We start from the raw sequence: 16,451 nt of genomic DNA, 5'->3' as shown, positions 1-16,451 counted from the left end.
CTTTCTGATCCATTCAGAAGTGAAAGTGTAAAGTGGGTGGGACATACTCTTGACAGGTTGCCAATCAACTTCTGCGCCTGTTTGCAACATAACAATTTCTAAAATATTTCATATAGTCTTGTGAATTATCCTGTTTCCATCAAATGCTACGATTTGAATTTCTATTTTTGTATTTAGTTGCAGTGGCCCAAAAACAGCTAACTCAATTATTTGTGCTTTATTACCATTTGTTTTGTTTCTTTTAATGCGTTACAGTAAACATACGTTTTTTATTTACAATAACGCAAATAAAAGTTGCTGGACTGAAAACAGGATGAATTTAAAAGTGACAAAACATAAAATCTGCCTGGTTGGGATAAAAATAGTCGAACTTCCCATCTGAATAGTCGAATCCCATCTGGGATTGGCTATCATGTTACATGACCATTTCAGGAACTAAATTACGCTGATCCCCATAACATGCAAAGCTAACTTCTTAACTACATGCATTTTATTCTCTCCTCCGTCAGAGGTGAATCAGGTCAACATGATCTTCTCGGCCAATGTGGGATCCTCAGATGTTCCGGTGTTGACTTGACCTCTTTGTCTTGGGTTAGGGTTAGTGTTGGGAAGGAATGGGGTTAGGAATGTTTTGGACCTTTGTGCTAACTTTATTCCTTTAGAAGTTGTTGTGCTACACAGATTTTTGAGGACACTTGACATGACATGACAAGCAAACACAAAAGCAGTGATTTGAAATGTCTTGACCAGATCAGGGTCATGATGAAATACAAACTAATAATTCCAGTTTACGTGACAGATGGATGTTAGAGTTAAATTCACTATAAGATGTCTGAACATTTCTATATTCATATGCTATGATCAGCATTGACCTAAGCCGACATATTTTTGGACCCTGTGTTTGAATCTGAGTAGCTTGCAAAAATGTGTTTGTTTAGCAGTAAGTATTATTTAACAAGTTGAAGTAGTGCTGCAGTAGTACTGTAGTGCTGTAGTAGTACTGCATCATAGTAGCGATTTACTTCTGGAGTGAAACTTGGATTAGTTGTGATTCATAACTCATTCAGCAAACATGTTTTGGACTATTCATTGCTTCGAGAATAGCTAGCAAGAGTAAAGTCCAACTGTTAGCAAGGTGTGTAGGAAGTGCTGATTCACAGTTAGTGTTACCAGCAATAGTAATTTTAGCAAGTAGCAATTGTGATTTACTTGACATGTGAAAGGTTTTTACTATATTATGTGCTGTGCTTTTTTTAATTAGCATCACGGTGCTATTAATGTTACAATGATAAGTAAAATCATGGGCAGCATTCCTTAAAATAATTTTGCATCACCGTGCTTTCTTTGAGGAAGCAATTACAAGGAGCTGCAAGAAAATGCATCTTTACTTGAAATATTAAATAAATAAAAATAAGTCACTCATAAGAAATGAATGAAATACTGCTTGTTTAAAAAAGAAAGTCTGGAAGCTAGTAAACAAATAATAAATCAAAAAAGGAAATTGGCATTACAATGCAAAACAAAAACCATTTGAAATGTTAGCTAAATAGACGGTGTAGTGCTGAGTCACTGTCTGCGTTGTGGAGGAACTGATATTGCAGTATTTTTTCAAGGATTATTGAGATTTACTTGAGTGAAAAGTAAAGTAAATTTTACTAAAATATGTTATATGTACTGTGAATGTAGCATCGGCGCTCATTCCTGGAAGCGCTTCCTCAAGCAACAAGCATTTAAAAAGTTGAGATATTGCTTGTTTAAAAAAAACACAAAAAAAAGGAAAAAAGTCCTTATTGTGCATTCAAAGTTAAATGGAGGACCACAATGACACAAACGTTCATTTTGAAAATATTTTTTTATTATTATCTCCATAGACAACGACCATATACACATACAATCAAAGCGCTATAAAAGCCAACATCTGAGAAAATAACTCGTCCTTAAAAAAGATTGCATCTAAAGTAAGAGCTTTGCGTTTTTTTCTTTCCTTTTCTTTTCTTTTTTTTTTTTTTTTTTGTTTACAAGAGCTGTGGAGATTGAAGATTACGACATTTATCACAACTCGTCCATTTTGAGGAACAAACAACAACCAAAGAAAGTAAACAACGTTTTGGCTAAAGGACATGTAAACTGCCAGATTCACAAGAAAATAATCACAACAAACACAATAATAAGTTACATTAAAATAATTAGAATAAATAAATAAATAAACTTATGATGAAACATATTGCAACAATTTTCATATTCATAATAAAATATGTGCCAGCGTTCGAAATCAAGAGGATGATTTTTTTTCCTTTTAACTTTAAGGCAGTTGTACAGCGAGATTTGGGGATGTTCGGCTACACTAAAGGCATTTGTGGTTCTACAAAACTGCTTCCACAATAATTGAGTCTCTTTACGAACAAAAGCTACAGTGGCAGATCAATCACAGTCGGTGATTCTTCAATAAGACATTTCTTAGGTCTAGAAGCTATAACGTGTGCTGTCCCTAAAAAAATACCCTTTAACAGTCAAACTACCGCTAGAATTTGAGGAAAAACGTGTGAAAATAGAGAAGAGACGCCTCCAACAATCACTGATTGGCATGAGAGAGAGAGAGAGAGAGAGAGACAGGTTTTGTGTTGTGTGTCTGTCTGTCACAGTTTTGGCAGCGAGCGACACAAACTGAGGAACTTTGTGTTGGTCCCCGCCCCGGCAAAGGCACGAGTGTGGCGGTGAGCTTAACAAGCGGGTCTCACCGGCATCTGCAGCAGGATCACCTGTCTGTTCTCGGACGGGTGGCACTTGTTTATGTGTCTGGTGAGTCCCGGGGAGCTGTAGAGGGTGGCGGGGCAGTACTTGCACGGGTAGACCTGGGAGGAGTGCATGAGGCGCAGGTGTCGCTCCAGTCCGGCCCGGTTGCTGGCGTTCTCCCCGCACACCGGACACAGAAGCCGGTCCACTGGGCTCAGGTTCAGTGGGCTTTGGTTTGAGGCTTCCTCTGGCGCCGGCTCGCTCTGAAACTCCTCCAGAACTTTCTTCTGCATGGCCTGGTGTCCCATGATGTGCTTCCTCAGGTACGCCTGCCGCTTGAACCGCTTCCCGCAGAACTGGCAGTCGTACGCGCCGTCCTCGGAACCGGACTCGGAGAGGCCCGGGCTCGGGGTGTCTCTGTCGTCTTTGGCTTCATCGGATTTGGCCCCTGGGATTTTGGGCTGCTCCGCTTTGGGAACCACGGCCGGAACCGAGCCGGAACCTCTGGGCTTGTGCCAGCGCCGGTGCGAGGCCAGGTTCGCCGGGCAGCTGAACATCTTGTCGCACTCCGGGCACCGGTACTCGACCCGGACGATGCGGGAGCACTTGTGCTGGGCCAGGGAGAAGGGGTCCGCGTACGCCTCCTTGCACAGCTGGCAGACGAACTCCCCGAGGGGCTTGGCCCCGCCGGACTTCAGCTCCACCGGACCCTCTTTGATCTTCAAGCCCAGAACCGGCGAGGTGGTCATCTCGTCCTCAAAGTTCAGCTTCCTGATGGCTTTGGGTTTCTTGGGTTTGGATTTGCGCTCTGGACCGTCCGACGAGGGTCTTTTGGTTCTTGGAGGCGGGACCGCGCTCGTGCCGCTGCTGCTGCTGCTGGTGGTGCTGCTGCTGCTGGTTCCGGTGCTGGTTCCGCTCCGGCTGCTGTTGCTGGTCCCGATTTTCAAGTCGACAGGTGCGTACAGGAGCTGGTCCAGTCCGGAGAGAGACGCGGGGGTCGGGAATGACTCGGCAGAAATGGGCGAGCCCAGATTGAAACTCCTCTCGAAGAAGCCGCGCTCGTGGTCCCGGCTGATGGGCCGGCTGGGGCTGTAGAGGGCTTGGCACGCCGTCTCTGGGTTACCGAACTGCACCGGCTGCTCCATTCGCGGCACCGGCGCCGCTGCCGGGCTGGAGGTGGACATGGGCGGGGAAGGGTCCGCATGTAAGGCAGCTGCGGTTTGGGGCTCCTGATGCTCCTCGTCCTCCGAGCGGCTCCTGTAGGAAACATGCGCGCACCTCTTGTTCCTCTTGACCAGGAATCCTTTGGGCATGATGGCGAGTGGGGGTCGCGGTGAGGCACTTCGTGGACGTGGGTGCAGACTGGGTCTCCAGGTTGGGTCACAACTCAACACTTGATCTCCCCACTAGTGATCCTGGCTGAAATGTTTTGCTCTCAGAGGCATAGTTGCACTCTTTTTATGCCGGAATGATGCTATTGTTCTCGCCCCCCCTCCCGCATCATCCTCAGCCAATCAGCGGCCCCGGCAGTGGGAGGGGTCTGGCGCATTTCAGCAGATGTAGCGGCGGTTTATTACATTAACGGCCCCTCCCCGACCGCAGGCACACGTCGGGGCCCTCCTCCCTTTACGGTCTGATGAACCCCTATACAGGCGCACACGTGCCGGGTCTTTGTGGCCCCTCTTGCGGGGGCGGGAGGGGGACAAAGCTGCCAAAAGGAAATGTCCATCACCGGGACAATCATCACAATTTGGGAGCAGGTCTGGCATCGGTCATGTGACTTGAAGACTCTGCACTTTTCCGCAGACAGCAGGGCTCGATCAAGAGAGTTGAGGGGCCCCGGGCAAGACAAGGGGGCTTCCACCAGGTAACTAAGACGAGACTTAGGAAGTTTTGGGGTCGCACATCAAAACACATGTCGGCAAATAATTTCCCTAAAAGACTACCTGGAGGCCCAGAGGTGTGTCAGAAGTGTCCGATTTAAATAAAAACTGCACACAAATGTGACTCTGATCTGAAGTGCCTTCACAACATCAGGCAAATCTGATGCGCAGTGAAGGACTTCTGGCAGTGATAGATAGAAAATAAAAGTGAACTTGAATTAAAAAAAAACAGATATATATGTCAAAAGTATATTAATTTTACATCCCATTACTAGCATTATGACCACCTGTATCACTTGTGATTTTCTTCCTCTGTGCACACAAGTAGAATTAAATCTACTAAGTGGTGCCACGATACTTCGCAGCACAAACACGTGGTTAGTATTATACCTTAACAAGTTGATACAATTTAAGTGCAAAATAAAGATTTCTCATTTTGTGGTTACTTCAAGCAGCAAGGTTGAATTATTTGTGCGTTTGGGTTAACATGTTTATGTAATAAATCTGGATTCACTTGTTACAATACATGATACATGTATTTCTTTTTAAACAAACTGCTGCTAAAGAATATAAATATATATATTCTCCCTGTATTTTATTATATTATATTTGGTTGTTTTTTTCTTTTTAACTTGGATTACCGCTGATGTAAAGTGAAGTATATTAATTGTGAGTTTCTTAATCAAACGTGTTTTAAACAATGCTAATGCTTCATTCATGGTTAAAAGTGTTCGTCCAAACATCCACGTAAAGCGCTCCCAATTATAAAGTGCTGCCCTTCAAATTTTGTTTACCCTGCAGAATGAGCGCGTCTTTATTTTTGGGGGTGACACGCGTCTGTCTCGGTGGTTTAACTGGACATATAAATGTGGCTGCTGCATACATAAGTAATCAGAAAAGACCCTGTGCGCTCCCACACAATGGCCACGTCTGCCCCGGCGTGGAAATCCTTGACTTTTTTTGTTTGAAAGGCAAATTGACCTCTTCAATGTGAGACGGGACTTTTGCACAATCTGGCTCAGTTCATGCTGCGGCGGAGCAGACAAAGACCCCTCCACTGTTGGGAATATATTCATCGCAGTCTGAGATTCTGACGACTTTCTGACATTTAAAAAATGTGTTTTTTAAGTACAAGTCGTCATAAAAAACGACTCTTATTATGTTTAAAAAAATACACGGTAAGCATGAACTTTATCTTTCTACACGCGCCTCTGTTAATATTGTAAACATCCGTGCGTAAAAGTGGATTCTGCGCGGCGCCACTTTGGCACAGGACGCATTCTTCCCTCTTTCAGTGCGCAGCGTAGGGAGGAATTAATCTCCATCGTCCTACATTGTTCCCCTCATTTGCATAAAGCTGCAGTATGACCAAGTCAAATAATTACACAATCGAGCTGCGAGTCTGCGCTCTCCCCCTCACAGCGCCCCCTCCTCACCTGCTGCTCACCGTTATTCTGCTCAACACTGAAGCAAAAACAAAACCCTTTCTGCGCCTAATGTAAACGACAGCATAAAAATGCGGTATAAATGTAAGAGGGAAATACTTTCAAATGCAACATAAACATGATCTTATTTCCCGTAATCGTTTTGTTTTTCTTTCTGATGGATATTTTTTTAATTGTTCTGGAAATAGATCAAATAAACGGAGATATATCAGTTTTATGTTATTTGATCTCTACTATAAATCGCTCTCACTCTCTCCGTAAATAGTGTAATAGTGTCATCAATGTTCACAGATGCTGTTGTTTATGACCAAAAGTAATAAAAAATATTTGTTTAAAAGTATCTGAAATATATATTGTATGAACACGAGTTAGAGTCTTCATGCCTTCCATATAAATATGAGCTTTGGACGAACTTATTTTAATGTTTTGATTTTATTTATTTATTATTACTGCCAAAAAATATAGGACTTTGGTTGATTCAATGCAATAACTATAAAAGCGGATACGCATACCACATGTACAGACTTGGTGTTTACCGTGACACACCAGGAAGACAGTGTTGCGTGTTGACTTACGGATGCCGTTTGATAGCCACAGAAGTGAACATACGACAATGTCTCATGTTTTCATTTGTTTTCACCCTGGTCATCGCGGAGGTCCATCACCTTCTATTAGCGAAGGTTTGTTCCCTTTGATGGCATTTTAACGAGTTCCTCTTTCCCCGCAGGCTCATTTCCGGCAGGCGCGTGGGCCGCCGCGGGGACGCATGCGCGTGTTTGCTCAGTGGCGCGTGCTGGCCCGCGCAGGCGCCTCATTAGCATACAGCTGCCGTGGCGAGCCTGGAAGTTCACAATGTTCCTCGTTTAAATCCTTTTCTGCGCCTCAAACTCACTGGAATATCCATCAAAGTAACTGGGATTGTGGTAAAGCATCTTTAAGGCCCTTATATCACTCGGCGTGTGTACATGACAAGTATAGAGTTCAAATAAAATCCTATATAAAATAGTGGCCTGTGGCCTTTGTTGTGTTGTGGTATTGCTGTTGTTTCTCAGTTTCAGACAGTTTAATGTGACTGTGTGATGCACAATTCCAGCTTTACTTGAGAAAACTGTGTGGTGGTTCCTGCTGTAAGAAGGTCCTCCTTGTGTTTCCTCCCCCAGTCCAAAGACATGCAGAGTTTAATCGACGATTGTTCATGGTTGTGTGAGTGGTTGTCTGTCCCATATGTCCTGTGATGGACCTGTCCACTCCGTCCCCTTCCTTTCGCCCTACATAGCTGGAATTAGCCACTGCTATCGACAGGTTTATGAAAGACAAAATCCCTTTTATTGCAAAGTGGCTTTTGTGATGAGTCAATACAGCATGTTGTCAGCCTCAAAATGTTTTTCTAAATGAAATTATTGGTCTGTCGAGGTGAGAGATTAGAGGTCAAAAAGTGGCTGATTCCATTCTGATGTGTCCTTTCTTCCTGCGCCCACTTTATTGCGGAGGACCAGCATCTGTCCGCACTGTCAAACATTAACATGGTTACCAAGAACGCCGTGGGGCCTCCTGGTTATGTCACAATGACTGTCCCTATTCTCACCACAGAAGCACAGAAAGCTCCTGCACTGACCGGTTCCATGTGTCGGGCCAATTTGATAAGTGCTGTAGGACATGAGTGTAATTGGTGCTCACTACACGGCAACCTCCACTGCATTGTCAATCAATTACTGTAATGGATTAGCTCTACTTCTATTCTTGCTGCTTCTTGTCAGCGTCATGGAGAGAGCCGATGAGGGTCCCAGATTTAATCAGGCCGGCTGAAGGCACGGCACAGACTCTGTGTGAGGCCCGGAACAATGAGACGAAGAACAAAAATGCCCACGTTAAGTGAAGTGATTGTTTTTTAACTGGAATTCTCAATTCAGTCAAAGAGCTTGCTGTTGCTACAGCAATAGATTTCTCCCCTCAATAAAGTGTTTTAGCATTTGTGGTGCTTATAGATGGATCATGTCTCTGGGAAAATGTTTTGCTTTATTGTACCTTCCAAAAACACTGACTCATGCACAGTTAATAGCAGCTCTCCTCCTAGTCTCTTACAGCTTATAAGGCCCCTCCATCCATCCAACAGGAAAAAATATAAGTTAGCACAAGTACACGCCATAAGTAAGTTCTGACTGATGTTGAGGAAAGCATTCACATTTGTCAGTTGTTTTTCTTTCCAAGAACCAAGCAGTTTATTTGTACATTTTCAAGGCATTTTAAATATTTCATGACTATGGTGATTGTGGCGCTGCCTCATAGCTCGATGGATCTCTTCTTATCCTTCTCCATGGCTCTTGGAAAATGTTTTGCTTCATTGTACCTTCCAAAAACAGTGACTCATGTACAGTTAATAGTAGCTCCATCCATCCAACAGGAAAAAATATAAGTTAGCACAAATAGAGGCCACAAGTAAGTTGCGACAGAAGACTGATGTTCAGAAAATCATTCACATTTGTAAGTTGTTTTTCTTTCCAATAACCAAGCAGTTTATTTGTACATTTTCAAGGCATATTCTTCAAAATATTTACACTCCATTGACTGCCTTTGAGTTAATGCATAGTTATTGCGTTTAACTATGTATGCAGCCCAGGTGATTTGGAATCCACGCTTCATTACGTTCACTGTTCTTATCCATAGTGTCAGCAGACAAATGATTGTTGTGTGTTTGTATTCGTGTGTGCGTGTGTCTGAGTGAGAGAGAGGACAAGTGTGAGGGATTCCCAGTGAACGTTATGTAAAAGTATAGGGATGTCGGAAATGGTGTGTTTTGGCCATGAGTGCAGCACCAAGGTCACTGTCTAGACTCTGAAGAGTACTTTAGACTGATGCCCGTGAGACCAGGGTCAGTGAAAGCCCTGTCGAGTGGAGCAGATATGCGCTAAACGCTAATGGACCTCGGAGTTGAACAATGACGTCCCCAAAGTCCTGTGTACTTTGGATGATGATGACTTCATCATGGATGTGATCAGGGACACAGCAGTTTAAATAACCTGGATGACTCAACGTACTAGAATCAGGGTGAGGAATAAGTAGTAGATGTTTAGATACATTGTTTGGAAGGAAAGCTGATCAATGTATTGGCTGATAATTGTATGGCTGAAAACTGCACTGATAAAACAATATTTGTAACTGTGGTCATTATTATTTTACATTGCTTATTTTTTATTTTGTTGTATTGTTTGTTTATTATCCGTATTTAGTATTTAAGTTTAAAAATGTAATTTGATTTAGTTTGTTGTTTTGCGGTCACGTGCGTTCTCGCGTGACAGCATAGAGGACGAGGCAAAAAATGTGCATTTCGGAGCTACACTGGTGTCAAGTCGAGTGTTTTTCCAAAGCTAGGGTCCAGGTAACAAGACCGGACCAAGGAGAGACTTTTGTAGATTCCCTCAAGTAGCGTGCAGCCAACAAGGTATTTGTCCAAAGCGTATTCTTTTGTCTCAAACTTTTCACATACTGTGTAGGTAACCGTTTGCATTGCATTGTTTGTGTTGACTTTTCTGTTTAGTTTTCACGCTGAATTTGGAGATTAAGCTTCAAATAAATCAGTTGCTGGAAAACCACTTGTGTCTGCCTTTACGATGAAGGAGTTACAATATGATATTAGAAAGGGGACTAGATGAACGAATAAGTAAATGGGAGGAGAAAGAGAGTGATGTGCGTTATATTGATATACACGGTAGATGAGAACAGATGGATTTGGATTAACTAATGGATGATTTGGATGAATATAGATACCATGGGTGAATAAAAGGCGGCTGCTGCCGTGTGATGCGAATGGATAGATGAAGAGATGACTGGATGAACTGATAACTATATACGTGGGTGGCGAGATGAACTGATGATCAATGATGGATAGATCTGTTGATACATTGACTCCATTGTAAGTGCGTTACGATGGATCTGTCCACTTGCTTCACTTGTTTCTTCAGAATATAGGATGTTATTTTTTCATGAGTCTGCTGCCACTGACATGACCAGAGACACACGTGGCAGAAAGACAACAGGAGACAGGCTTACGAATGTTCTCCGACGTGTCAGTGTCTGCAGTCCCAGCGGCGAGTGGAGCTCTAATTTACTCATCAGAATCACCCGAGTGTCTCTGGATAATCACCACAGTCCATCGCTTGTTTGGGGTGGAGCCCCCCGCCGGAAATCATGCCCTGGAATGTTAAACGCTAATTCACCTCCGAGCTGTGGAGGTGGATCAAGTCATTGTACTTACGTGGGAGCTGATTAAACCCCCCACCCCCGGAGTTCAGCTCTGACGTCCATCACTCTCACTTCTGTATTCATGAGTGGATGAGGAAGGGCCGCAGCGCTCCGTCTAATAAGGCCAGCAGGTGACACGTTTGCTGCCACAGGTCTCCCCCTTTCGCTCCAGATCATTCTATTAGTGTCCCAGAGTTCCCGGAGACACAGCTGCACAGCGGGGGAGGAGGGACACAAATTGATCTACAGTCATGTGGACACGTATAAACTGGACTGATATCAAGATGGAGAGGACACACACATGTCCGTCTTCCTGGCTCACTGAGTGATATTCACATTTGTGGCTATGAGAGGTGTTGAGCAGAAAAGAAAAATGGAGGGCGGTTCTGTAGGATTGAAAATTGAACACGGGTTTGCTGTGGACGGAGCTGTCCGTGGTGCTGAAACTACACTCGCGTAAGTGCTTTGCTCGGATGGTTTGCCTTTCTAGCAAAGCATTCAGAAGCCATGACTTCGACTTTACTTTTGTTCACACAGACACGCTTGATTCAAATCAACTAAAACTACTATATTATAAACTATATACATAAACTAAAATATTTTAGTAACCCGTCACTGTGAATTATATTATTTGGCGATGAAGACGATGCATCAATTCATTTTCTGTTGGTTTAATTTAAAGTGTGAATCTTTTGATAGAACATACTAAGCTACTTATAATATATAATACTTATATGTCACTCACCTATTGAAAGAGCTGAGCCAAAGGATAGCGCTCTCTTGTCCTTTGGCTCAGCTTTTTTAGAACAGCTCCACATCAGGAGATGGACAGTTCCTGGTCCATGCATGTCACCCTGAAGAGATTATGTTCATGTTTATCTGAGGGGTGTGATGTGTTGCTCATCCATCTCTCTTTCATTTACTAGTGACCTATCATTCACTTCTTCCTGCGCTATGTTTACCAGGCATTTCACGGACCACATGAGCACAGCAGCACCTGAGAGGGCAGGACTGTAGAAAAATATACCTGCGGGTGACAAGTACGGTGCAGCATTGGCTACCACAGCAACAATGTGCTGCTGGGGTAAAGCAACACAGAACTTCAGATTTTGACTCACAACTGTGAGAAACATAGAGATGGTTGCTTGCTTTCCAAATGGAAGTAGGTAGTCAGTGTGAATGTCTTACATGCAGGGTTTTATTTTACCAGCATCAACCACCCTGTGACAAGTGGGAGTACAATTCTGGTTGCCCCAAGTTGAGACTTAAATCTCAGGTGACAGAGCCTTGTCCTGCAGGACCTGCCCGAGCATCACCCTGGTCTCTTACTTCTTGGTGTTTAAGTTCTGTAAAAAGGCGGAGCAGCGTTCTGAAAGGTACTATAGAATTTGTGTTTTTGTTATTTTAATTCATGATGAATTTCTTTGACCAGAGTGAAGGTTTGCAACGTCCATCGTGGACATTCCCAACTTGGTTGTGACCACTGATGTGGGAGGCAGAATTTTCCAAATTCCCATCATTTGCACACTCTTGGTTGGACGTCATAATTTGCCTCGGCTTCTAATAGTTGGGCTTCCTTGATTATTAAATGATCAGGCTAATTAGCCGGCATAATAGGGTTAATCAGCCTGCGCTCATCACACGTATTATTATTCCTTCAGAAGGAAGAAAGATACTGTACTTGATGAATGATATCAGCCTTTTCATCGGGCCGCTCCTCCCTCTCAAATGAATGTTGTAGATGGAAGGGAGAAGGCGGCCGGACACAGACAGATGAAAGATTTCACTCAAATTAATTAAGCGCTAATTATGCGGCAGGAGTTGGGGGCCGTTTGCATAATGAGCTCCATCAAAAGAGATCACTCATGGAGAGGGGCTGCGCCGTCTTCAGATGGAGGCTTGAGGGCTTGCGGGGAAGTGGCCAGAGTGTGGGAGCACTCTCAGGTCCCAGTCGTGATCTTCACTCAGCGCCTTGTTTCGCCTTGTCAACACACTGGGAACAACAACCGGAAGCTTGTGAATATTGATTTTTTTCCATTTAGAGGTATTCCATTTGTCCAAGGCCTGAGTGTGTCAGTAGTAGGCAATATATTCCCGGGTCCAGCAGCAACAAGGACACCATGTTCCTTTAGAGCTGAGCTAATGACAACTCACTCCACACTCTACGCAACATCTGTGTCACAACTGTAGCGCTCAGCCAGGACGAAGGTCAGCCCAAATGCTCCGGTCCAAATCTGCTGCCCTGTGTATAGCACGCCTGCCATTGTGTTTATCTCTGTGTGTGTGTGTGTGTGTGTGCATGTGCCTGGAGCTGTCTCTGTTTCTGTAACACTGTTTTTGTCTCTTATCGCTGTTCGCTTCTGTTTATCTGTCTGTGTTTTTATCTCCACGTTATCACTTTTTCTATCTTGCTCTCCAACCAAACTGCAATGTCTCTTTGTGCTTGCCATATTTATGGTTGCATATGTGTGTATCTGTCTGTCAATGTTACAATATATTTGTGTGTGTGTGCTTATGTGTGTACCTTGTACAGCCATACTACACTGAAGTTCCCAAGAATTGTCAGGACGTTTTGCTTTGTGGGGACCTTTTTGCCAGTCCCCACAAGTTTAAACCTCAATTTAAGGATGTAGACATCAAAATAACTAGGTCATGATAACTTTTAAGTTTGGTTCAGAGTCCTGCATAAAGTGAACCATGTGTTTTGGATTGAAAGGTTTAGGTTGGGAGGCTGGAGGGGAGCATTATGGCAATAAGCAGGTTCTCATAAAATAGGAATACAAATGTGTGTATGTGCGTGCATGTGTGTGCGCTTGTGTATATGTGTGCGTGTGTGCATCTGCTTAATGTGTCTTTGTCCGTGTGCCAGTGTGTTTACCCTTGATGCATGCATATAGTTTGTATGCCCTTGCTGAGTGTGTGTGCGTGTGTGTGATTGTGTAGTCGGCTGAAGTGATTTGTAATCATGTACGGACCAACCATGGTCCTGGGTCCCTCCACATCTCAGAGGGGCCTCACAAAGACTGTGATTAGTTAATCAAATGAAGAAGTCCGTGCCATTTCTTTATTTGTGTGTACACATTGTCTAAATGGAAATTGTATAGCGGCGCCACTTTTTGAAGGACACATCTACATGTCAATGATCCTCCACTGGTCCTCGTCGGTAAATGCACAATTAGATCGCTCACTTCCAATCACGGAGTCACGGCATCAGGGGCCACTGCTGATGCTGTGGCTGATGGAACTGCTGTCCGGAGAGTGGCGCAAAGGACTGCTCGCATCTTTGTTCACATTAAATCATGATCATGCTGCTGCTGCAGCAGTTCAGTGCAGTTTGAGCTACAGTTTTATGTGTAAATGGTGAAGAAAGAGGAGCCAGGTGTCTGGGCAGGTGTAGTTGTTCTTTTCCAAGTCGCCGGTGGATGAAGAAGCACCGCTATCGAGGGGAGGGCGTCGCCTGCCACTGGCCGAGGGTCAGCATTTCTACTTGCTAGAAACGTTTCTGTTCGTCTCTTGAGTTGTGCGTAGGAACTGTTGTCCTCCGTGTCCGTCTGTCATGGCTGCTGTTGGACATGAAGGGCGTTGCTTCTAAAGAGAAAAGAATCTCCCTCCCTGTCTTTGTCATCACTTCCTTCCAGACTTGACCTGTTCACTCCTTCTCCAGTCGACTCCTTTATGTGTCGGTGGCAGCAGCCCCATGGAAGCCCAGGGGCCTCCCCTCAAAGATGCAGGGTCGCAGCCGTCCCAATCCATCTCTGTCTGCCAGCCGATTGATTGTGAGTTAGAGCACAAGGCAGGAGATGGTAGGCTTCAATTCTAATGAGCGATAGGTGGGACCTCTTTGACTCCCAGCACATGGCCAGCAGCGGCAGGGCCATGATGAGGGGTCACAGGCAGCTGGTGGGGGTAAGGGAGCGGTTGCATGAGGGGGAGGTGTGCATAGATCACAAGATAGAAGGTGTCAGAGATGCAGGACAAAGACCCCCGACCAACTGCCTGAGTCTATCACTCGGCTCATCCATCAACCATCCCCAGCTCTGGTTAGCATGACGGTTGCTGGCTAATCGTTCCATTATTAGAAGCAAAATGGAGATATGAGCAACAGCATGAGATGGGAGGGATGTGGGGCGGAGCTGGGTGCTGTGGTCCCGCTTTTTGTCCTGTTAGATGCTGATATATTTTCTCTAGACTCACCCATTGGCATGATGGATTTTACTTTTTTGTGTGACAGTTTACCACAGCCATCACTAGTATTCATTTTGCTTACATTAAATCTCTCTCTCTCTATATATATATATATATTTTTTTTTTTTTTTTTCTGTAAACAAATTTTCCCATCCATACATATCTATTTCTCTCTCTCGCTCTTTCTCTCTCTCTCTCTCTCTCTCTCTCTATATATATATATATATATATATATATATATATATATATATATATATATATTTACTTTTTTTTTTACTGTAACAAAAGAACTAAATTATTAAAAAACAAGCTGCTAAAGAACAATTCCCTGTGGCTAAAAACCGGAGTCAAAATATAATTTGATTAAATTGAAAAATATAAAACAATTTAATGGTGCTGAAAGAAAACCCTTCTTTATCTACAGTGATACCTAATTACATACATATGTACATATTATGCATTTTTTCATCATTTGTTTTCATACCGACTGACTGTAAATCAGAATACATTCTTCTTCAGGATGATTTTTATTTCCTGCAGCAGCATGAACCTGATGTCAGAGTGTGTCCCAGAGCCTGAAGTATTTCTATCATCTTCTTCAAATTTAAATCTCATTAGACCATAGGCAGATTGTGTTGTAGGACACAAGCTGTCAGAAGCCTGTTTGGTTTCACTTGATCGCCTGGATTCGGCAGCTTACCTCTGTAACCATCCTAAGAGACTTCATTATCACAAAATCCTCACTTTCGGCAGAACAACTCCCGCTCACACACCTCTCACTTTCATAAATAAAACTGGAATATTTTAAAGTGAGCAGCTTGAAAGCTGCACCAGCACGTTGAATATTGAGAGAGCATCGGTGTGAAGAAAAGTCCTGCACCTCACCAGTCAGAGGAAGCGGTGTCCACCAGGTGAGTGTGTGTCCAGAAACCTGATCTGCTGTTGACAGAGCAGGAACAGGTGCTGCCGTCCAAACTAATCCATACACGCATGCTGGACTCAGGCTATCCATTAAGTTAAATTGATTCAAAGCTTAAAAAAAAGCCGCTCCGCTACAATCCCAGGCCTGGCCTTGCCTCTGCCGTTGCCATGATACCAAATTGCAGTAATTTGAGAACGAGTGTATTTCGAAAGGGAAAGGAATGTTTGCTGTTTACCCTGCTAATGCTGGAAACATTTTGTTACACAGGGCCACAAGGATCATGCTAGGATTTGAACCATGGGCTATTCATGGTTTGCACTGTTCTTTGTCACCATCTTTTAGTTTGGTTCCAGTCAGGACTGCAGAGTGAAGCAGCAACAGGTGTTGAATGAATAATTCCTGTTTCATTTGTCTGAGTGATTTTAAGTTCTCTGTCCTCAACTGGCTTCTGACAAGTCTTTTATTAAATATTTTATACCCTTGACCCTGCTGAGTTACAACAAAGATGAAGGGAAGTGAAGAGGAGAATGCAGGTAGGGTGGAGACAATTGTGACGTCAGAGTAGCAGAGAGAAGTTTCTGCCCCTGTGGCTGGCGATGCTGTCTCCAGACCTGCCAACCTCTTGATTCATTGCTCTTCCGTGTTCTCTTCTCTTGGACCTGCCAGTTGTAGTGTAACTCTCCTGGTGGTACCACTGTCTATTGTCGGGAGATATTTTAGTGCTGCTTCCATTAACACCTGTCTATTCCATCAGCGGACGATGCTCTGGAGCTTTTTATCAAGAATACTTCCACTTCCACGTGTCTCTACCGTCATGCTCACACAGAGGTTATGCTTCACGTGGAGTAGTCTGGAGAGAAAGCTGGGGAAGCCAGATTGTTAGGAAGTGTGGAGAGGAGAGACAGTGTTGGACCAAGAGCGCTGGAGATGGAAAGATAGGAAGACAACTGGACGAAGTTCTCAATGAATGAAGACGGCGGGGATTGGTGTGACTTGAGGATGTCCAAGGTTTGTCATAGCTCACTTGCTGTGACAACCCCTGGT

General features: G+C 43.9%; 1 protein-coding gene across 1 annotated transcript; it reads right to left on the bottom strand.

Moving 5' to 3' along the window:
• Positions 1-1,864: 1,864 nt before the first annotated feature.
• Positions 1,865-4,187, bottom strand: insm1b (insulinoma-associated 1b). Its single transcript, XM_053845287.1, has one exon. The coding sequence runs from the start codon at positions 4,044-4,046 to the stop codon at positions 2,721-2,723; it is 1,326 nt and encodes a 441-aa protein (XP_053701262.1). The 5' UTR covers positions 4,047-4,187; the 3' UTR covers positions 1,865-2,720.
• Between the last annotated feature and the right edge of the window lie 12,264 nt (positions 4,188-16,451).

This window comes from Synchiropus splendidus, chromosome 16 (genome assembly GCF_027744825.2).
Source record: "Synchiropus splendidus isolate RoL2022-P1 chromosome 16, RoL_Sspl_1.0, whole genome shotgun sequence".
Taxonomy (NCBI): domain Eukaryota; kingdom Metazoa; phylum Chordata; class Actinopteri; order Syngnathiformes; family Callionymidae; genus Synchiropus; species Synchiropus splendidus.
The sequence above is the reverse complement of the archived record's forward strand: the minus strand, read 5'-3'. Positions and strand labels throughout refer to the sequence as shown.

What these genes read in the sequence shown, in the direction of transcription:
- insm1b (XM_053845287.1), bottom strand. Translation starts at nt 4,046, where the DNA reads ATGCCCAAAGGATTCCTGGTCAAGAGGAACAAGAGGTGCGCGCATGTT.